Source organism: Triticum aestivum, chromosome 5B, assembly GCF_018294505.1.
Source record: "Triticum aestivum cultivar Chinese Spring chromosome 5B, IWGSC CS RefSeq v2.1, whole genome shotgun sequence".
NCBI classification, from domain to species: domain Eukaryota; kingdom Viridiplantae; phylum Streptophyta; class Magnoliopsida; order Poales; family Poaceae; genus Triticum; species Triticum aestivum.
Window position 1 is genome coordinate 400,832,587 of NC_057807.1, and position 23,420 is coordinate 400,856,006.

The window sequence follows — 23,420 nt, forward strand, 5'->3', positions numbered from 1 at the left end:
CGACCTGTGCCGCGCTGCTGCTGTTAAACGCTGCGCGCAGATAGTAGATTGTTTGTTGCACCTTTCTCTCCACCACACAGGCACAGAGGCAGTGAGGCACACAGGCTCTCCTCTCGCACTCGCACTCGCACTCGCACACGACAGACAGAGGGGCAGGAGCGCGCCACCCCACCCGTTTCCCTGTAAAGTTCTGCCGCACCCGCACACATCAAAAGACTAAACGGATAATTAGCCCGCCTAATCCTTCCCAGTATACCACGATCAAACAGAGGAAGAAATACTATGCCCCTATTCTAATCTAACCAAAAAGTATCATCGCGCCTGTGCTGCAGCGCTGCTGCAAAAGGGCCTGCGGTTTTTCCATGGTGAGCAGCAGCAGCAGCCGGAGCAAGTTTTTAACATATTATTACTGGTGCGTCGAAGCCAAGAAAAAGAAGAGCAGACGCAGAGGAAAAGGCTAGAGAGAGGGAGAGAGAGATACTGCTACTGCTACTACGTCCTGCCCACACCACGTTGAGTCATTGACATTGCGACGGACGGAGCAAGCAGGAGGAGGAGGCGGCTTTGGCAGTCGCAGGCAGAGAGCAGAGAGCAGAGCAGAGGCAGAGCGGCCGAGGAGGAGTTGATAATAATACCACCATCCCTTCCATGGTTCACACGCCACGGCATCACCATCATTGCCGCCTCCCTCCATATCCCCTTCTTTAATTGCTGCTGCTGCGTTTAAGCCTCCCCCACACCAACCCAACCCAACCGCGCCTCTCTCTTCCCCTGCTGCCGCTGCGCTGCGTACTGCTGGTGGGTTTTTTCATCCGTGCTCTGCTTCCCGCTGCTTCTCTCTCGCGCCGTCCCGGGGTGCCAAGCAAGTGCATGGGAAGAAGAAGAAAGCACCCAGCCTGAGCGAGCGTCAGACAGACAGTGAGGTCTTCTGCGAGGGCGTGAGGGAGCTAGAGGCGGCCGGAGAGGGAGGGAGCGAGAAGATGAAGTTCATGAAGCTGGGCTCCAAGCCGGACGCCTTCCAGTCCGGCGGCGCCGACGTCAGGTCAGTCACCCTCTTCCCTTCTTTTTCTTGTCTTGTTCATCTCTGGCGTTGCGTCCATCTCTAGCGTTGCTTCCTGCTCAAACTTTGGATGGGTTTTCCCTGCGCCGTTTGGTGTCTTACGTTTCTTGCTCGCGCCGCCGCTTCTCCGGTTCATGACGGCGGAGCAGAACCTCTTCTCGTCCATCTCCTTCGCCTCTTGTTCTACACGTAGCTAGGCGCGTTTCCCCGCTAGATTCTTGTCACAGACACCGTCGTCCTCTTTCTCCTGCTGGTTGGTGCTCCCGGTGAGATTCTTGCAGGCTTATTCGTGCCGTGCGTCCCTTCGGAAGAGCAGAGCTTCTAGAATGGCGGTCGTTCGGGAACCGCTCTTCTTGCATCACCACCTTCTTGCTCCGACTGTCATGCTTGAGTGCGTCTCTTCCTCCTGTACCAGCTTATGTGGAGTTTTTGGCCTCGCATTGCGCTTGGATCTTGGTTATTAGACCCTGTTCGATTGCTAATGCGCCATAAAGATGATCTTGCTCCAAAATACGGCTGTTTTGCTTCGAGTCACGGCGTGAGTTGACTATTGGTTCTTGGGAAGTGCAGAGTGCTAGGCTGTGTGCGCCGTTTCTATCCCTACCAGTTTCTGCCTTGTCTTGTCCCCTCTGCCTGCCTTCTTTTGTTTATGCTTCCTACATGTGTGGCTCTCTACGCTTCTCTCAACTGGATCTAGCACTATGATACTAGTAGCAGAATGGAGTTTCTCCAACTGATCCCTCGAGCTGGCATTCCTTGTTTCTCTCGGGATTAGTTGTTCGTGTCCGTTCCATTGTCGCCACCCTCCCCCCTAGCCTGTTATACGGTTCAGTTTACAGTGATGAGCAGTCCTCTGATTAAAAAAAAAATCTTGTTGTAATGTGCTGTAGTTCATTCATCCTTGGGTCTCATTTACTTGAAATGTTCTTGCATCTTTTTCCCGGCGTCCGTCAGTCCCATGGCTGCCTTTCACCTTCATGTAGATTGCTCTGCATCATTTGCTCGCCCAAAAGAATGATTGACTTCCTTTTCTCTTTTAAATCCGAACATGCAGCACTTGTTTTCTCCCCTCTTTGCTAGTGCGGAATAGATCTGAGTGCTAGGAGCAATGCGCTGAGCGCCAGTATATTAATATAAGGTAGATGCCACTACGCCCTGCTGTTCGTCTTGGGCAACTTGGTTAAAGTTGGCCGGGGTTAAGTTATTGTCAAGGAAGGAAGAAAACAATTGTCATCTCCCCATCTCACTAATCATTGATCAGGCCTCACTTTCCCTCCGGTTAATCTAAAGAATCCAGCATTCTTTTCTCTGAATGCCAAGTGCTGGTGGTAAAAAAGAAATGGGTTTAAAGCAGAGCTTGAGCCTGACATGTGTATCTTCTTGGCAAGGTGCTTTTGTGGCCAGTTAACTAGATGAAGAAACATTGGAAAGGGATGGTTTCAAGCTCAAGTTGAGAGCCTGTGAGATTTCTGGACCTTGTTAATCACTAATGATTATCAGTGGCCAGCTGATCGCATGCATACGTGTCCTGTTCACCAACTCCGGACTCCTAGTGCCCTGCTTCTTCCCTTTGCTGAACTGGGATAACTGGAAAGCGAGCCGCACAGTCTAGTTTAACTGCCACTGCATGTTTTTCCTCCATTATTGATGTGTTGAGGATGTAGTGGAGGTCTTTACAGCTTAGGATAAGCTTCATGTCTACGCTGTTGTCGTGTGTTTGGAGACAGCGACTAGTCATGGTTTATGGGTGACAGTCGATACGTTGGTCGGGCATGTGTAATCGACCGCGTTAACGTAATCTCAGATGTTTTTTTTTTATTCAGATAGTTTTGAAATTTTCCTGAGCTTCTCCACCATTGATACATGTTGCATAAGCAAAATTGGTATGCGTGATTTTGCGGTGAAAACCTTGTAGGAGCCTTGTAGAAGCATTAGGCGGGTAGAAGAACTACTTGTATAAAACTAAATCTCAGCAATGCTACCATGGCTACAAAAGAGTGTTTCTGTGTTCTGTTTCGCAATATGATATGCTTACAAGTTTGTTGATACGCGCAGATTGGTGGTCTCTGACCTTGCAACAGATGTCATTGTGCATATCGGTGAAGTCAGATTCTACTTACACAAGGTCAGTGTGCTAGTATTTTCAGCAATTTTTGCTCAAGTCAACACTAAGCATTTATATTTGCTTCTACAAATAACGGCAAGGGTGGTGGAAGTAGATATGTGTTACATCCTGGAGTACGTAGTTCTTCAGACATAGAATGTTCAACTGTCGGGGTCTCTTTGTCATGCCATCAAGAGTAGTAACATCATCAACATTTATGCTTCACGTCTGATTGCTGTTGGGCTGTCTCTTTCCAATCTACTGGGTCCTGTTTCACGCACAAATTATTTTCACTGCCAAGCTGATTATCAACACCACCTTAAAATATTTTTGATGGTCTAATAGACTGCCTTTGGCAATCTAACCAAACAGATCAAAGAATCATCCATTACATTTATGTTACCATTCTTCAGCCTAACAACACCTTGTAGCAACCCTATGCCGTGTATTTCTTAACAAGGTCTGCTTATAGCTTAAAGCCTTAAACTAAAGAAAGTGATTTGTGTTGTCAAATTGTGTTGAATCAAGTAAAACCTACCTACATGGAACACTTCAGTACTTAATATTGGTGCTGGTAAACTTTAGTTTTACCAGGGCGTCAGTTAGCTATTTAAAACTTGCCCAAATTTTAGTGTTGTTTCAGACTCCCATGACAATATTTCAACTGAAAACAGTGCTGAAGGAAAGAATACCCTGATAGCATTTGCATAGATACAAGCTTAATCATTTTCATCAAGTGTTTGGCATTTTGTCACCGAGTGTTATAATCACCAGTGCTGCATTATGTAAATGATTTATTTTCTAGCTGGTGACAACTCATATGCAGAGCAATATCTGATTATCATTCATGACTGAAAATTTGCGTCTGTGTTGATTGTTGTATGCAGTTTCCCCTTCTGTCCAAGAGCAGCAAGCTTCAGAAGCTAGTCCTTAAGGCTACTGAGAAAGGGACAGATGACGTCCACATAGATGATTTACCGGGGGGAGCGAAAGGGTTTGAAATATGTGCAAAATTCTGCTATGGGATGGTTGTCACCCTCAGTCCCCACAATGTTGTTGCAGCAAGATGTGCAGCAGAGTACCTTGGAATGACTGAGGAAATGGACAAAGGGAACTTGATATTCAAAATCGAGGTCTTCATAAACTCCAGCATCCTCCGGAGCTGGAAAGATTCGATCATTGTTCTCCAGAGCACGAAGGCACTATTACCTTGGTCTGAGGAGCTAAAGGTTGTCGGTAGATGTATCGACGCCATTGCTTCAAAGACGTCTGTGGATCCTGCCAATGTATCCTGGTCATACAGTTATAATAAGAAAGGAGTAGCCTGCACTGAAATAATTGAGCCGGCAGGAAAAACATCGGTAGCTCCCAAGGACTGGTGGGTTGAGGACTTGTGTGAATTGGATGTTGATCTCTACAAGAGAGTGATGGTTGCTATCAAATCCAAGGGGAGGATGTCACCTGACTTGATAGGAGAAGCCCTCAAAGCCTATGCAGTTAGGTGGCTGCCAGACTCTTACGACGCGCTGGTCGCTGATGATTACATGAGAAGGAACCAATGCTTGGTGGAGACCATAATATGGTTGCTGCCTTCAGATAAGAGCTCAGGTTGCTCTTGCAGGTTTCTCCTGAAGCTGTTGAAAGTTGCTATATTAGTTGGGTCTGGAGATCATGTGAAGGAGGAGCTCATGAGAAGGATCAGTTTCCAGTTGCACAAAGCTTCGGTGAAGGATCTCTTGTTGCCTGCTGCTGAGCCCAGTGATGGCATCCATGATGTTCGGTTGGTCCATAATCTTGTTCAGAGATTTGTTGCAAGAACCGCATTGTCTCACAATGGCGATTTCGTCGAGAAATCTGATGAGAAAATGATCGAGCTCAACTTTGAGCAAGAATCCACTTTGGCTCTAGGGGAGTTGGTTGATGGGTACCTATCTGAAGTAGCTGCAGATCCAGACCTTGAATTCTCCACCTTCGTGGAACTAGCTACGGCGGTGCCAGAAGCAGCTAGACCTGTTCATGACGGGTTGTACTACGCGGTTGATGCGTATATCAAGGTATGTTCAATGCACTTGATGAACCTAAATTTGCTCAATGGTTGCTGTCAGTACTTTCTGCTATACCATGAATGGACATTTGATGCTAATAAACTTACAAATCTGAAACATAGTTATGCTAGTCTTTGATAAGCATGGAAGCAGACTTGATAAATCACCTGTATGCTATCTCACCTTTAGAAGACCATAACCGCACCTGATCATTTGCTTCTTTTTAACCAGGAACATCCAAACATAAACAAAGCTGACAAAAAGAAGATTTGCGGCCTGATAGATGTCAAGAAGCTTTCCACAGATGCATGCGTGCACGCCACACAAAACGACCGCCTGCCTCTCCGGGTGGTGGTGCAGGTCCTCTTCTTCCAGCAGCTGAGGGCGGGTTCAAGCAGCGCGGTACCTCTAACTGACGGCGGAGAGAATGCTTGTGCAAAGCCTGCGCAGGAACAAAGTGAGCACTGTGAAAGGCGGATACCCAGGCACCCGAACAAGCTGGATAAGCAAGTGACAGGCCTAAGCGCAGGAGGAGAGGGTGAGGACCGGCACGTCGAGCTCAGGGGAAGCAGAAACAGCTTCAAGGACCAGGTGGTCGGCAGAAACAGCTTCAAGGACCAGGTTGTTGGCAGAAACAGCTTCAAGGATCAACTGGGAGGCCTCCTGCTGCAGTCACGGTCGAGGAGGATATTCGACAAGCTATGGAGCAGCAAGGGGCATGGCGAAAACGGCAAGGGTTCAGAGACGTCCGGCAGCTCACAGAGCCCGCCATCGACGGCAAAGCCCACGGAAGTGAAGCCCTCTCCTCTCCCCCCTCTTAGGAACAGAAGGTATTCTGTTTCATAGGCCTCTTCTTACTCCTCCGGCCTCTTGGTTTAGTTTAGCTTTGGGTTAGGTTTGTACAGGAAAGAGAAGTTCTCAGCTGATGCTCACCATTTTTGTTTGCTCCCTGCTCTGGTGAATGAAGAGAAAATATGTGAGGGAGGACTGTAAGCAGCTCAATATGCTGCTTTCTGCATGGTTATCCAAGTCATAGGCCCGTAGCTTACCAGTGTATCTTAACTGGAGGAAAGATCTTAGGAGGGTTGGTTCTTCTCTGAAATGTTTATGAAGAACAAGATAAAAGGGTTTGTGTAAACACTAGTTCTCGTGTCTAGAGCAGAATAATACTCCCTCCTTTCGTAAATGCAAGTCTTTTTTAGAGATTTCAATGCGGACTACTGAGTGTCGACTCACTCATTTTACGTCATATGTAGTCCGTAGTGGAAATCTCTAGAAAGACTTACATTTAGGAACGGAGGGAGTATCAGATTGCAGGACACAAAGAACATGGATTACAATGATTGCACGAGTATATTTTTCATTTGAGGTGGATGTAACCCAAGTGGCTTCTAAGCCATAACTGATTCTGCCATCTCAGATCAGAATGTTTTCAGGATTCCGCGAAACCCCAAATCAATCTATCTGCATTTAGCCCTAAATGGAACTTGCAATCTTGAATTCAGGAAAGAGTGACGAAACACAACCCAAAATTCAGATGATACATGGATCTTACTACGCAGCAGAGCTAATAACTGAGGCGGGTAAACTTGAGTAGTTTTGTCAAATCATATAGGCAGATAACATGGAAGACAGCCCCTCCCACTAAGCAAAGCTAGTTTGTTATTATCTCTCTGCAACACCAACACAGGTTCCATGCAACCAATGGTCACTTCTCTCAGGAGGCAAGCGTTTCCATTACAGCTTAACTAACTAGTAACCGCCCCTCAGAGCAAGGACAAGATGGAGGACCGAGCCACCTTCGATGTTGTAGTCCTTGGCAGTCTTGTCATCTGCAAGCTGCTTACCAGCATAAATCAGCCTGCAAGCAGAAAATAATTACATCCTTAGTCCGGGTCATCCAAATGCTAGACACTTACAAAGTATCCACCGCCATTGTTACAGATACGAGGAACAGAGAGGAGTTCATTCGAGCAGAACATATACATATAACACAGTAACACACGTAGAAAGATCGAAAGAAATTCAGGCTCTGTATACCTTTGCTGCACAGGAGGAATGCCTTCTTTCTCCTCAACGCGCTCCTTGATCCTATCAATCGTGTCAGTGGGCTCAATGTCGATTTCGATCTCCTTCCCAGTGAGAGTCTTGACCTTGATCATTGTGCCGCCCCTGAGCCTGAGGACCAAGTGAAGAGTCGACTCCTTCTGAATGTTGTAGTCAGCAAGCGTGCGTCCATCCTCCAACTGCTTGCCAGCAAATATCAAACGCTGCTGGTCCGGAGGAATCCCTTCCTTGTCCTGTGACAGTGCACAAAATGGCGTGTTAGTTCAGTTTCCACTGCTTGAAGTAGGCTAGCCTGCCACTTAACCAATGCAATGGCAATACAGAACTACATAGACAGTTTTCTGGATTCGGATCACAATGGTAACAGACGGTATGGTGCGCCATCGATCTATTTCAGAACCGAAGAATAGATGAGTGATTTGAAACAGAACACAGGTAACTTAACTACAAGAATGATACACATAAAAGGCAATGTCTCATCATTTGATATATTCTACTCTATCACAGGGAGCAGCACCAGCACAAGATACCAAGTGAGACATCCATGCGTTACAACAAAGCATGGACTGTATTCCTTTTCGTCATTTGTTACTGAATCAGATACCCACTATACAACACAATGATAGAATTTGCATACAACTCGTCTACTACTCAAGTCTCAGACTTCAAAAAGAGGTACTACCTGAACTGTTCTAATTTTGCACACCAGAACGGATTTGTATAATTTGACAGAAAAAGGGATGAACCCTTGGATGCAACTTTTAGGCGCAGCCCAGCAAAATAAACCCTACAGAGTTTGCTAAAAACGTCCCAGCATGCTTGCCCTAGTTCGAGCGATCCAAACTTCATCAGATAATTTCCCGGGCCTGCCCGAATAAACGCAAGGCAATCTGAAATCCTAACAAACATGCGCAGAAACAGCACACCATCTAAAAAACTAGGGCAGGACTAGCAGCGCGGACGCCCCCCGGACGGTATAGGGGCAGCGCATCAACGATTTACTGGACGCATCGCCCCAGCGAAATTAAACTAAGCCAATCAGCGGGTAGACCTAGAAAGGATCGGGAGGGGGGAGGGGGCGGCGGCGGCGGCGCACCTGGATTTTGGCCTTGACGTTGTCGATGGTGTCGCTGCTCTCGACCTCGAGGGTGATGGTCTTCCCCGTGAGGGTCTTGACGAAGATCTGCATCTCCTCGCGCTCCTGTTGCTCGTGCGCGAGGGAGTCAAGCTGGTCGCGTGCGGACGACGGAGCAGAGGCGGAAGCAGACGAAAACGAAACGAAAATCCTTTCTTTTCTCCACGGGTGGGTGTCTCTTCGGCTCGGGTCCGGCTGGATTTATTGGGGAAGTGCACATTTTTTTGTATTTTAGATCTCTATACTTTATATCCTACTCCCTCCGTCCCATAATGTAATAGAGTCAAAAAAACGTCTTACATTATGGGACAGAGGTTGTAGATTTTTTTTTAAATGTAGACTATCTGCAAAAAAAGACATGTTTGACTTTCAGTAAACAAAATATGCCCTACATTAGGGAACGGAGGGAGTAGAATTTTTATAGGATAGGATGTGTATCCTTAGAATTTTCTATATATATAATGTTTGATTTGTAGGATTATTAGAATCCTTAGAAAAAATATTCAAACGATTACTTTGCACACTATCTTAGAGGAAAATTTTCATCCTGCTCAAACCATTTTTTCACAATTATTTGCTTTTCGTGTGGTATTTAGCACTCTCTAGTCCAAATTTGTGTAGTTTGTTGATCCTATAGGATTAAAGTCCGCATGTCACACTAATTTTGCTCACCACAAAAGGACTCCCGGACAATTAGGTTTCCTCCTCCTCCCACCAGCGTCTCCGTCGGCCCACTCCACATCCGATGGCCTTTGGGCAGTGGAGGTGCGGAGGACCTCGGACCCTCACCGGCGGAGGGGCCCTGCTCTTGCTCTTGTTAGGTTTAGCGTCTTGGTTAAGGATGTGTGGTTGCGGCAATGTCCCTCAATAGGAGTAATGTCTTCCAAGTTTGATCCTCGACGATTGCTATTCGGGAGCGCTGGTCCTATGAGATTTTCGCACGATGACTTCCCGACCGTTACTACCATAAAGTTTGCCTAGCTCTAGTGAGGGAGGACGATGATTGTGGCGCTTCTTCGGCTCTCTCCAGTGCTTGTAATCGTCGTTAGATGGTCCATATATTTGGTTGTATTTTTTGTTATCTCTCGTGATCTCTATACTTATACTGTCATGATTTGATTATGAACTGATAAAAAATTTCACCAAAAATAAAAAAAAATTCTGTGAATCAAAGAGGCCCCAAGTTGGTTCGCAATTTTTTTTTCTTTCCTGCAACTCTTTTGGGAAAGAAGTTATTTTTTTTCTGACATCACCTACTGGCATACCCGTGCACACAAAACCCAGGGGCGCACAAACGAATCAGTTCGCGTGGTAGCGTTCGCGAACCAACGGTCTGCGTCGCACGTAAACTCGTCTACTCAAAGTTCAGCATCTGCTTACATACCACGCAGCCCCCGCCGCCAGAAATAAAAAGCTGACGGCGCGCACAACCCAGCTGCGTCCATCCACACGATACGAGCACATATTCCACAACACCGTGACCAGCAAACCGTGTGGTGCTGCTCGGTTCAGCCAAAGGAGGCAACAGGCGCCGGCAACAGAATTACGAACGGGGGACCGTAAGCAGTACTATGCTATCACGATAATTCAGTGGCCAGTGCAACCAGTGGACAGGAAGAAACAAGAATGTCTCCAAAAAATAACACCATTTGGAGAAGCCAAACACAGTACCACTATAACAAAATTTCATACATTATCTGTGGCATGAATGCCTATTAGGGGGAAAACATCCCTTCCCGCAAACTGGAATGCCCAGAGATGAAACTGTTAACTGACATTGTTCGTCGTCCAGAACCACAGGAGCAAGTCTAGAGCCGCTATGAACGTATCAGACGTTGAACCCTTCGGCTCTCAAGCATAGGCGATGGGCTTCGATCCACTTCCCGCACGCGTCCTCGCCATGCTCCACGATGCACTCGTCCCTCAGCCTCTTTGTGTCGGGGCAGGCGCAGCATATCTTCTTCTTCGGCTTCGTGTCAGGCGCTGGAGCTTGCCCGGTTTTTTCTTCTGCAGTTGGGGTAACGGTTGTTGCAGATGCACTGTTCCCCATCCCCTCTGAAATAAATCGTAATGGTACCACATCAGTGTCAACTGTCAAAACAAAACGAGGCAAGAAGACCAACAGCTCGATTGTTCAGGGATGAACCACAGGGGCTTTAGAACACTGAACCTGCTAGTATTTTAGAGGGTACACAGTTTTCGTTGCCTGGACTTTGAAAAGCCTACACATAATTCATTTACGTGCTGGGATTTACTTGTTTCAACATGTTCAGAACATACCCAATTTGAAAGCTAAGTAGTACCACCTGCTAGTGAACTTTGGTATGATCATGTTCAGTGTAAACAGTATATTCAGATAATGGAAATCAACAGCATCACGGAATCTGAACCATGGATGTTTTTGAACCCTGAACCTAGTAGTGTACTTTTTAGAAGACAACACAATTTTGATTAACCGGTTCTTAGAAGGCAACAAAGTATCAGTATCAGATTATGTAGTGCATAGTGGGACCACCAATTTCAATAAGTTCAGAATTCATCCAATTCGAAAGCTAAGTAGTGTATGCCAGCAAAATTTTACGATCACTTGCAGCGTATACAGTATCCAGACAATGGAACAGAATCGCAACATACTAGCTCCTTGTGGCAATATCAGGAGTCTCAGAAGAACAACACAGCTACAATAGTTGCAGGAGAAAAAAGGGCCAATGGCGAAATAGGCATCTTATATCCAATCAAAATTGGCTACGTAGTATGTACCTTAACAGTGTTGTCAACACCGTTCGAGATGTTGAGGTAACAAACTACTTATGATCAACCCAAATGGAGCTTACAGAGCTACAGTTAATGGCAAGTAAAATCAAGGGAAACAACAGATCCTTGGGTTCCATGATTTGCATAGACAACCTTTTTGTAAAGAGGGCAGACTGCTATATTAAGACCATATAACTTTAAACATCTTCAAATGTTCAGGATCTACAGCAAATGTCTAGGCAGCCTAGCTCAGGCAGTAAGTTATAGCACAGCTTTGCTTTTGGTATTGTGCATCATCGTCGAGTTGGAGGGGTGAAAGCTGGCAACGAGCATCTTCCGACAGGGTTATGAATTCAGCGTGTGCTTCAAGCATTTGTACATAAATATATGCCTCTGAATTTGACTACTCGACAGTGTCAAGAAGCCTCCATACTCTGCTGTTATGAACTTCCGAATACCGGCTCCATGCAATTCGCGCATGCTAAATCCAGCCAGGCACACGTTCGGTTATGTAGAAATCTGGCAAGGGGTTCCTAGACCCATTCTACCACATACATCTCATTTCCTACCACACGCAGCACAAAAAATCCTCCTCCAGGAAATTCAACGGAGATTCAGACTTATAACTAATCCTAACTTCCGTAGTAGGAGTAGAATTCAATCGATCCACTACCTAACAGCAGGAAGCAGTAAAACGCATAAAGAATCATGGATACGGAATCGCCAGCATCAAAGGCGAGCAAGGCTAAGATCACACCGAGGTACAGACTAGCACATCTCGGAATGGGCACGGGGAAGGGTCGGCGGGGCTCACCGATGAACGGAGCTCCGGGAGTCGGCGGGAGAGGGCAGGAGCGCAGCGCGAGCTCGAGGCCCCGGATCCAAAATCGCTCTTGCCTTCTGAAGGGAAGAGGAGCCGCGCCGCACGGCAGAGAGGGTTCTGGAGGAAGAAGACCGCTCGCTCCGTCTGAACCGAACCAGAATGACTTGGCCAGAGTGACTTGGCCTCGTCCGATCGCGACCGTCGGTTTTAGATCGAACGGTCCGTAACGCTTCGACTGGACGCGAGTAGAGACTTCCGAGTTCCGACCCGCACCGCACGCAGATCAGTCCCCCTCTTCCCTTGGCCGCCGCAGAGAACAGCACCGCAGCGGAGAGAAGAGAGAGAGAGAACATGGTGGCGCCGAACGTGAAGGCGGAGACGATGAGGCTGATGGACCGGCGGTCGGCGCTGGAGGCGGAGATGGACGCCATCATCGCCGCTCTCTCCGCGCCGGGCGGGGCGGGCATCACGGGCAGCCTCGTCGACGCCGAGGTACCGTCGCGCCCTCGCTCCCCCCGCGCCCAAAACCCTAGCGGCCTAGACCCGAGGCGTTGTCCTCCGCCCCTTCCCCTTCCTTGGACGGTTTATAGTTTGCTAATCGCGGCTGTTTTGGTTCGGCTTAGGGCTTCCCCAGGGCGGACATCGACATCCCCGCCGTCCTCGCCCAGCGCCGCAAGCTCGGTGGTATGTATGCTCTCACTCGAATTCTCGTCCTACTCATCATATCGATGCGCTTGTTTCCACTGTACTGTATGGCTACATGTACTGCTGCCGCGCCTCGTTGTTTTGGTGTATGCCGTGCACCTTATGGGGCTTCATTCATGGTCCGGGATTATGAATTGATTTTTGCAAATATGCTGACATTTGTGTCCAGTAATGGGGATGCAAGAGTTTTCCTGTAGTTGAATTGCTTCTCCTGCGATGTTGGTGAGTTCTGGATGGTGGGAGGTGGCCCTGATATGAGTTATACCCGGCGAGTGTACAGCAAATTGGATATCAGTGCATGCCCTTTTGGCATCAGTAGTGAACTGATAGTACTATGATTTTGAACATGTATAGGAGATTAGGGGTGAAGTATACTGATATATGTTGTGCTACATGTATGGACCTGAACAGGGTTTGCTGAACTGATGAGCTTAAAGTGTAGTGATATCTGACATTTTTGTAGAAGTTCAGGATCATCTCTTGTTCTTCATTGCTGAGGATATTTACAGATTTGGCCTGTGGGCTTAGGCTGACTGAAAAAAAAAATCATTCCACATCATCATAGCGTGTATATTCTAAATCGTCTCAGCGTGCTGTTAACTTTTTAAGTATAATTGGTACTTACACTGCATAATGTACATTGCAGAGCTGAGGAATGATCACAAGGATGTTACAAACAAAATTGAGAAGAATCTGGAAGTTTTACACTCTACAAAATTAACAAGAAATGAGCAATCAATCCCGAGAAGTTCTGGTAAGTACTGTACACTCTGTGCTCACATTAACTTGTCATGATGGGAAATGTGCATCCAAAGTTATAGATCTTGGCCAGTTGTATCTTCTCAGATGTATATAAGGAGCACATGACAATAAATATATCTTATTTTCCATAAATATTGTACTCCTGCTGTCCACAAATATAAGCCATTTTTTAAACTTTGAGAACTCCAATGCACGATTGTAACTAATTTGTATCATAATATACTACCTAAATAATAGAACTCGTGTATCATGGAAGTGCTCTACAAGACAAATTGAATGAAATTATTTTGTTTAGCAAACCTGTATACTTCTTAATATACCAGGTCAATATTGGTCAACGTTTCAAAGGCTTGACTACATGCATCCGAAGTTGACCTATGTTTGGAGATGGAGGGAGTAAATCTGTGAGATTGGACATATTCAAAGTTCGTCTTGGTCTCTCGAGTTCCTGCTCTACTGTGCTGTGCCATGGCTTTCTTTTATGACATCATCTAGGAGTGATCTTTATAACCTGACCAACACTTAGTAATTTACACTTGTCCACTAAAACAGACACTTGGAAGTACCCTCAGTTACAAAAACGGTTTAGCATTTTGGGAATAGTTTTTTATGGCATGAACACAAACTGAGAAGCAATTGATGCCATAGCATTATTTGCACATTGGCGTGTTAAACCTCCAGTTTTTTACCTTGAAACATGGGCTATTCTTGAGCATGAGTCAAGTTATATGGTAAGGAAACTAGAGTTGCTTATCTCCATCATATTTGATTGCATGCAGGTATATCAGCTCCACTGCATGGCGGATTGTCTCAAAATGATCCTATGGAAGAAGATCTGGTGACCAGACTTCCTTTTGCGATGATTGATGACATCGCAGATGGTTCTCCTGCTGCTTTGGATGGCTTGCTGCTTGGGGATGAGATAGTGAAGTTTGGGAGTGTAGAGGCTGGCGGCAGATTGCAAGAAAGGCTTGTTTCTGAAGCCCTTTCCAGTGAGGATAATCAAGTGTCTCTGCTCATCATTCGTCAGGGATCACCAATGAACTTGACAATTACACCAAGAAAGTGGCACGGAAGAGGACTTATGGGGTATGTTTTACTAAAACCTTTGTGTCAAGTGTTATATTTCATTTTTAGCCTATCAAGAAGTATCAGATCTTCCTTTTTCCAATATTTTGTTACTGTAAACATGTAGGTTGCCTTTTTCAACTGAGAAGCAATATCCTTGTAGTTACTCCCCTTGTTACAAATATTACTACCAAATACAATAGTGTATTCCTTTGCTCTGAAATGCCAAGTTGACATGGATTAAATGTGACACAACACTACCTAAATTGCGACATGGATACTTTTGTTGGAGAGGGATATGGAGACTTATTGAACAAACGCACGATGGTGATTTTGTGTTCTTTCTAGTCTACTATTCTGTTGAAAACAGCCTTTACAGTGAATTGCAGAGAACTACATGTCCTCTTCCTAAGTAGCATAAAACCTCAGGTTCTTGAAAGTTTTGCAACAAACACAACCCCTATTTTGTAGTAGTGTCCCTCCTAGTCAGCAATTTGCCCTCAACCCCGATGCAGACGTGGCACCCCTTGCCTCATCGGCAACCCTACCTACTATTAGGAATCGATTGTGTGTAACCAGAAGCAGCACGAAGTGCTGGTGAGGATCTTTCCCGCAGATTAGGATTCTTCATCACACGGAACCATGGCAACAGAGCGAAGATGTCTGTTCTTTGTTAGTTCTGTTAATACTTCAATTGTTTCTTTCTTGATCACATGAGAACCATGTCACCTCTAGCTGACAAACTTATCATGTGTGTTAATGATTTGTGGATGATGATTGTTTCTATTTTAATGGTATCTTAACTGTAAAACTTGGTGTCTTGTTCTCGCAGGTGCCATTTCCGAATCTTATGAAGGGTCGCGGTCTATATTCAACTGTAGAACGGGGTGCTTTCACGTCTACACTTGTGCAGACAGCTCTTGCCGCCCTGCATTTAAACATCGAAGTAAACTGATAACCTGAACGCATGTACTTATTTTTACCTGTAGCTGCGCTTAAAGCACAACGCAATGCCACTGTGGAACCTGTAGTCGCCTTGGTTGCAGGCTTTATTTGGTACGCTACCCTTCTTGCCCCCGGATAAAGAACAATGTCTATCACGTTTTGCCAATGATGATGTAGCAAAACCTGAAGTCAGAATGAAGTTGGATCGTGTGGACCGAGAGAAAAAAAGCCGCCATCCGTATGTGCAACTGTGGGAAGTTCCTATCTGGTCTTCGTGCCTTTTTTTGAGCGTTTGTCTTGGTGACTTGGTCTTACACGAGCGCAACAGCGTGTCGGTTGCTTTCTGCTTATACACGCGTTGCGACTAGTGAGAATGCATCGCTTCCAGAATCGCTAGACCTCGCCTCACATATGAATGTTAAGCACCCACCTAATACGCTTTAGGCCGGCTTTAGATTGTGGGCTGTTGTTAATTATAAGTAGGGTCTAAATCAGCAGCCGGTTGCCAGAAACTGCGTACGAAAATACCTTTGGTTCTCGTATGAGCATGCTATTTGAAGACATGATGTTGTGTAGACCTGCGATTTATAAACAAATGTGAGGATTAATTAAGACGCCCACTACAGGACTGGCGAACCGACCGATGGCAAGAGCTAGCCTACTTGATTCTCTGATAGTACTAAACATGGAGAGTTCGTTATGCTCACAACCAAACATCTCTAGTGGACAAAGTCTACCAATATTTATTTATACCCTCCAATGAGGCTAATCTATGCCTGCACTGATTAGTCTCACCACCTAAACACACATCCTAAGGCCCTGTTTAGTTCATAAGTCTTAGGACTTTTTTTAGTCCCAACTAAAAAGTCGCTAGTCCCTAAAAAATCCCTATCTGTTTGGTTCCTGAGAGTAAACATGGACTAAGAGACCATGTTACAACTAAAAGACCCAAAAAGACTTTCCGTCAGGGTCTTATTCCATAAGTCCCAAATGCCCACTTTAAGTCCTTATAAGTCCCTCCTGTTTGGTTTTAAGTCCCTGTAAACAAACATCCACTAATATATGCACCACCGATTAGTTCCACTTAAACTTCTGTACTTAGCCACATGATGATGTCCAAAACTAGGAGTGCTGCAGGTTAACGTAGGACAACATGTGTCATGGACGTTTCTTTAATTATCAGATAATATGCTATAAAAGTGTTCCGATTTGGCCGCTCTTGTCAGTGGGTAATGGTCTTCTCGTCGTAAGCGTGTTTCCTTTGCAGAATTTAGGGAGGCCGTAGAGACCAAGGGCCCCCCCTGGAAAGAGGTGTGGAACAACCCCTGCTCATGATTGGAGCCTTGGGAGGTAGTATGACCCAGCAAAGATATTGTGGTGATACAAAAATGCTGGACGGCAGCATAAAGGGAACACTGTTCTTATAAAATGCGACTACATGATGTGGGGCCCTTGGCATGTAAAATGTTTGATGGCTACGAGGTACCTAACCAAATTAAATTCCTTAGGACGCTATGAGGTGAAATGGCTCATGGGCGCACAGTTCATCGCTTCTCCTGTCCTATCAGATGTGGAGTTTGAACCTAAAGTTCATGTGCGCTGTGTTTGAAGCTAAAGTTTAGTGTGTCGAACGGTTTCTCATACTTTAGAGCAACTCTAGCAGTGGCAGCCTCCATAATATACATGTTTTATAATATTTTGAAGACTGCGAAGGTTGTACAAACACAAAGTTGTCATAATGTTGAGAAGGGGTTTCCCGTGGCGTTTTGAGGACCGGAGTGCAACATTAGTATCCACATTCTTCAAGGCGACCTTCTGTCACCATTGCTCTTTGTCCTCGTCATCGACCCTTTGCAGCAGATCCTCGATGTGGCTATGGAGCATAACCTTCTACAAAAAATTGGTGGGTGAGGGAGTCCTGGATTAGGGGGTGTCCGGATGACCGGACTATGACCTTTGGCCGGACTCCTGGACTATGAAGATACAAGATTGAAGACTTCGTCCCGTGTCCGGATGGGACTTTCCTTCGCGTGGAAGACAAGCTTGGCGATACGGATATGTAGATCTCCTCCCATTGTAACCGACTCTGTGTAACCCTAGCCCTCTCCGGTGTCTATATAAACCGAAGGGTTTTAGTCCGTAGGACGAACAACAATCATACCATAGGCTAGCTTCTAGGGTTTAGCCTCTCTGATCTCGTGGTAGATCTACTCTTGTACTACCCATATCATCAATATTAATCAAGCAGGAGTAGGGTTTTACCTCCATCGAGAGGGCTCGAACCTGGGTAAAAACATCGTGTCCCTTGTCTCCTGTTACCATCCGCCTAGACGCACAGTTCGGGACCCCCTACCCGAGATCCGCCGGTTTTGACACCGACATTGGTGCTTTCATTGAGAGTTCCTCTGTGTCGTCATCTTTAGGCCTGATGGCTCCTCCGATCATCAACAACGACGCGGTCCAGGGTGAGACTTTTCTCCCCGGACAGATCTTCGTATTCGGCGGCTTTGCACTGCGGGCCAATTCGCTTGGCCATCTGGAGCAGATCGAAAGCTACGCCCCTGGCCATCAGGTCAGATTTGGAAGCTTGAACTACACGGCCGACATCCGCGGAGACTTGATCTTCGACGGATTCGAGCCACGGCCGGGCGCGCCGCACTGTCGCGATGGGCATGATCTAGCTCTGCCGCCGAATAGTGCCCAGGAGGCCGCCCCGGTGTCCGCTCCGACCCTTAGTTCGGAGCCGACTGCGCCAATCGAGGACGGATGGCTAGACACCGCCTCGGGGGCTGCAACCTCTACGGCGATCGAGCCGAACACCAGTCTTGTCCTTTGCGAAGCTCGCGACTCCAAGGTGCCGGACTCCTCTCCGGACTCCGAACCTTCCGCGCCCCTGCCGATCGAATCCGATTGGGCGCCGATCATGGAGTTCGCCGCCGCGGACATCTTTCAGCATTCGCCCTTCGGCGACATTCTGAATTCACTAAAGTCTCTCTCCTTATCAGGAGAGCCCTGGCCGGACTATGGTCAGCAAGGATGGGATGCGGACGACGAAGAAATTCAAAGCCCACCCACCGCCCACTTAATAGCCACTGTCGATGATTTAACCGACATGCTCGATTTCGACTCCGAAGACATCGACGGTATGGACGACGATGCAGGAGACGACCAAGACCCAGCGCCTCTAGGGCACTGGAAGGCCACCTCGTCATACGACATATACATGGTGGACACCCCAAAAGAAGGGAATGGCGATGGAACAACGGAGGACGACCCCTCCAAGAAGCAGCCTAAGCGCCGGCGTCAGCGGCGCCGCTCTAAATCCCGCCAAAGCAAAAACGGTGATTCCGGCACGGGAGATAATAACACCCCGGACAGTGCCGAAGACAACCCCCTCCAGCAGGATTCAGCACAGGAGGATGGAGAAGCCAGCCCTCATGAGAGAGCGGCAGACAGGGAGGTCGAGGATGATAATTACATGCCTCCCTCCGAAGACGAGGCAAGCCTCGAAGACGACGAATTTGTCGTGCCTGAGGATCCCGTCGAACAAGAGCGTTTCAACGCAGGCTTATGGCCACGGCAAGCAGCCTCAAGAAAAAACAGCAGCAGCTTAGAGCTGACCAAGACTTGCTAGCCGACCGATGGACTGAAGTCCTTGCGGCCGAAGAGTATGAACTCGAACGCCCCTCCAAGAGCTATCCAAAGCGCAGACTGCTACCCCGATTAAAGGAGGAAGCACCTAAACCTACATCACCAGCGCACGACGCGACCGACCGGCCACCTCGTGGTCGCGACAGAGAGGCCTCTCGGCCATCGATTCAAGCCGCACCCCGGCGCCGCTATACCAAGGCACGGGGAAACGTACCGGACCTACGAGACATATTGGAGGACAAGGCAAGGCGAACAAGATCGATCTATGGATCGTGTGGGCGCCCCACGGCACGCGACGATAACCGTCATGCCGGACATGGCAAATACAGCCAGGCCGAACATAGCCGACAAAGCTCATTTGAGCTACGTCGTGATATAGCCCAGTACAAAGGCGCCGCACACCCACTATGATTCACAGATGAAGTAATGGATCATCAAATCCCCAAGGGTTTTAAACCCATAAACATCAAATCATACGATGGCACAACAGATCCTGCAGTATGAATCAAGGATTATCTCCTTCATATCCACATGGCGCGCGGTGATGATCTACACGCTATCAAATACCTCCCACTCAAGCTTAAAGGACCAGCTCGGCATTGGCTTAACAGCTTGCTAGCAAAGTCAATTGGTTGCTGGGAGGACCTGGAAGCGCATTCCTTGACAACTTCCAAGGCACCTATGTGCGACCACCAGACGCCGATGACCTAAGCCACATCATTCAGCAGCCAGAGGAATCGGCCAGACAATTCTGGACACGGTTCTTAACCAAGAAAAATCAAATAGTCGACTGTCCGGACGCAGAGGCCCTCGCAGCCTTCAAACATAACATCCGTGACGAATGGCTTGCCCGGCACCTAGGACAGGAAAAGCCGAAATCCATGGCAGCCCTCACAACACTCATGACCCGCTTTTGCGCGGGAGAAGACAGCTGGCTAGCTCGTAGTAATAACATGACCAAGAGCCCTGGTAATTCGGATACCAAGGACAACAATGGCAGGTCGCGTCGCAACAAACACAAGCGCCGCATTAACGGCGACAATGCGGAGGATACGACAGTTAACGCCGGATTCCGAGGCTCTAAACCCGGTCAGCGGAAAAAGCCATTCAAAAGAAGTACTCCGGGCCCGTCCAATTTGGACCGAATACTCGATCGCTTGTGCCAGATACACGGCACCCCCGAAAAACCAGCCAATCACACCAACAGGGACTGTTGGGTGTTCAAGCAGGCAGGCAAGTTAAGCGCCGAAAACAGAGACAAGGGGCTGCATAGCGATGACGAGGAGGAGCCCCGGCCGCCGAACAATAGGGGACAGAAGGGCTTTCCCCCACAAGTGCGGACGGTGAACATGATATACGCAACCCACATCCCTAAAAGGGAACGGAAGCGTGCACTCAGGGACGTATATGCGTTGGAGCCAGTCGCCCCAAAGTTCAACCCATGGTCCTCCTGCCCGATCACCTTCGATCGAAGGGACCACCCCACTAGCATCCGCCACAGCGGATTCACCGCATTGGTTCTAGACCCAATCATTGACGGATTTCACCTCACTAGAGTCCTTATGGACGGCGGCAGTAGCCTGAACCTGCTTTATCAGGATATAGTGTGAAAAATGGGCATAGATCCCTCAAGGATTAAACCCACAAAGACGACCTTTAAAGGCGTCATACCAGGTGTAGAGGCCAACTGTACAGGCTCAATTACACTAGAGTGGTCTTCGGATCCCCGGATAATTTCCGAAGCGAGGAGTTAATCTTCGACATAGTCTCCGCAGTGGCTATCCCGCCCTGCTCGGACAAACCGCATTTGCAAAGTTCAATGCGGTGCCGCACTACGCATACCTCAAGCTCAAGATGCCAGGCCCTCAAGGAGTCATTACGGTCAATGGAAACACCGAACGCTCTCTCCGAACAGAGGAGCATACGGCGGCCCTCGCGGCGGAAGTACAAAGTAGCCTCTCAAGGCAATTCTCCAGTCCGACTATTACACGTCCGGACACCGTCAAGCGCGCCCGGAGTAACCTACAACAAGACCGCCTGGCACGTTCCGTGCAAGCGTAGCAGTGCGGCCCCAACCCCAGCCCTCGCGAAATTGCGAAACTAGTGCTACGCGTACATAATTACGCTCTGGAAATACCATGGGCATAAGGGGAGGGGCACAACCACGGCACGCCCAAAATGCGGCTCAACCGCACTAGGGGCTCCCGATTTTGTCATTTCTTTTTTCTTACTTTCAGGACTCCATTCTCCGGAAGGCTGTCCGACAGTACAATCGCCGAACACACGATGCAACAGCCAGGGAGGCAGCAAGCTACATCGAACGTCCAGGTGGTCTCTTTAACGAGCTAAATACCTGTCTTACATAAAGTCCCGCAGCTTGCCCCTGGAGGGGGACATGTCAAATAATCCCATCTCTTGCTTATCGCACTATTTGTATCGTTCTGCTTTCACAGCAGCCTTTTAATAAACAATACATAGCTCTTGTCTATTCTTGCATTCATTTTTTATGTAAGTATGTTCAGTTATGACATTATGCAACCGTACACTTTGGTACGGCCAATACACCAGGGGCTTAAGTACCCCAGAATGTGGTGTGAGAAGACCGAACACTCTCACGAGTGCGGCACCCTGAACTTATAGCATTATATGCATCGGCTCCGAATCATGTCTTGGGTCAATAGTTGGGTTTGCCCGGCTCCCATGTTTTGGTACCTTACGTTCCGTTATATCGGCTAAGGTAGCACTGGGAGAACTACTGCGATTGTGCCCCAGTTGAGCTGGGTTAAGCACCTCAGTAGAGAAAGCTAAAACTGACCGTCATGATAGGGCGAGAGCCGGTCGCTGTTCGAGAGGTTTTCGAGTCCCTAAAGACTTATGCCGCTTAGAGCGAGGAGCTGGCTTTGTCCGGCCTAGGCGTGGATAGCGCCCCGAACTCGGTCTTCCGAATACTAGGGGCTTCGCCGAAATTTAAAATTATAGAATTCTATGGCTAAGTGAGAGTGATAAAGCACTATAGTCCGATTGCCTTGTTCGTTGTGCTGAGCGCCTCCCTCGAAGGACCCAAGAATGGGAACAAGAGCGCTCAGGTTTATCCCGAACACCCCAGCACTCGTGGCATGGGGGTAGAAGCCGACGACTTGCATCTCTCAGATTCAATAAACGGCCGCACAGAAGGTAATATTTTAAATTCAACAAGCGTTGCTTAGCGCATATGAACAAGTTTTCAGCGCACAGGATAAACACGAGCGAGTTTACTCAAAAATTACATCCCTGGTACATTCATTCGCCACAAGGCGGGCACCCTTCAGGACGCCCTCATAATACATTTCGGGCCTGCGATGCTCCTTCCCCTCCGGTGGCCCATCTGTCACCAGCTTCTCAGCATCCAGCTTGCCCCAGTGCACTTTAGCGCGGGCAAGGGCCCTACGGGCGCCTTCGATGCATACGGAGCGCTTGATGACTTCAAGCCGTGGACAGGCATCCACCAGCCGCCTCACCAGCCCAAAGTAGCTCCCAGGCAGGACCTCCCCAGGCCACAGCCGGCCTATAAGGCCCTTCATGGCCTGTTCGGCTACCTTATGGAGCTCGACCAGCTGCTTCAGCTGGTCGCTCAAGGGCACCGGGTGTCCGGCCTCAGCATACTGGGACCAGAACACTTTCTCCGTCGAGCTCCCTTCTTCGGCTCGGTAGAATGTGGCGGCGTCGGACACACTGTGGGGCAGATCTGCTAATGCTCCTGGAGAGCTCCGGACTTGGGTAAGTAACAAGTAATTCACTTTCACGTGCTTGCTTTGCATAAAGAATGCCTTACGCGCTGCTATCTTCTTCATCGCATCAATTTCCTGGAGGGCATTTTGGGCTTCGGCCTTGGCGGATTTGGCGCTCTCAAGGGCCGAGGCAAGCTCGGACTCTCGAGTCTTTGAGTCAAGCTCCAATCTCTCGTGTTTCTTCACAAGAGCATGGAGCTCTTGCCGCACTTCCTCTGCCCGTGCCTCCTGCTTTTCTTGCTCAGTGCGCTCCGCGGCCGCATTGTCTTCGGCCTTGTACAATTCTTCCTTCAGGGTCGCCACCTCAGTTGTGGCCCCTGTAACATGCATGTTGGTCCTGTCATTATTTGCAACCAGGTATTTTTATATACTTAAATAAGGTACTACTTACCTTCCTTGTCCTCGAGCTGCTTCTTGGCAAGGCCGAGCTCGTTCTCGGACCGCTCGAGGCTCTGCTTCAATGCATCGACCTCCGCAGTCAGTGCGACAGAGGTCAGCAGCGCAGCCTGCATTCCCATATTGACATATTTATGT

General features: G+C 47.9%; 3 protein-coding genes and 1 long non-coding RNA gene across 4 annotated transcripts; 2 read left to right on the forward strand and 2 right to left on the reverse strand.

Annotated features, from left to right (window-relative positions):
• Positions 1–660: 660 nt before the first annotated feature.
• LOC123112088 (BTB/POZ domain-containing protein NPY1) lies at positions 661–6,347 on the forward strand. Its single transcript, XM_044533007.1, has 4 exons — positions 661–1,042; positions 3,116–3,185; positions 4,052–5,218; positions 5,441–6,347. The coding sequence occupies exons 1-4, from the start codon at positions 981–983 to the stop codon at positions 6,053–6,055; spliced, it is 1,914 nt and encodes a 637-aa protein (XP_044388942.1). The 5' UTR covers positions 661–980; the 3' UTR covers positions 6,056–6,347.
• A 451-nt stretch (positions 6,348–6,798) lies between these two features.
• LOC123112089 (ubiquitin-NEDD8-like protein RUB1) lies at positions 6,799–8,643 on the reverse strand. Its single transcript, XM_044533008.1, has 3 exons — positions 8,373–8,643; positions 7,250–7,509; positions 6,799–7,070 (listed from the first exon to the last, which is right to left on the reverse strand). The coding sequence occupies exons 1-3, from the start codon at positions 8,463–8,465 to the stop codon at positions 6,962–6,964; spliced, it is 462 nt and encodes a 153-aa protein (XP_044388943.1). The 5' UTR covers positions 8,466–8,643; the 3' UTR covers positions 6,799–6,961.
• Positions 8,644–10,034: 1,391 nt separating this feature from the next.
• LOC123112090 (uncharacterized) lies at positions 10,035–12,171 on the reverse strand. Its single transcript, XR_006455106.1, has 2 exons — positions 11,980–12,171; positions 10,035–10,466 (listed from the first exon to the last, which is right to left on the reverse strand). It is a non-coding gene; the product is annotated as an uncharacterized lncRNA (long non-coding RNA).
• Positions 12,172–12,275: 104 nt separating this feature from the next.
• Positions 12,276–15,732, forward strand: LOC123112091 (26S proteasome non-ATPase regulatory subunit 9). The gene is made up of 5 exons (XM_044533009.1): positions 12,276–12,480; positions 12,612–12,672; positions 13,340–13,447; positions 14,235–14,544; positions 15,356–15,732. Exons 1-5 carry the CDS (start codon positions 12,340–12,342, stop codon positions 15,375–15,377), a joined length of 642 nt encoding a protein of 213 aa, XP_044388944.1. The 5' UTR covers positions 12,276–12,339; the 3' UTR covers positions 15,378–15,732.
• Positions 15,733–23,420: the final 7,688 nt, after the last annotated feature.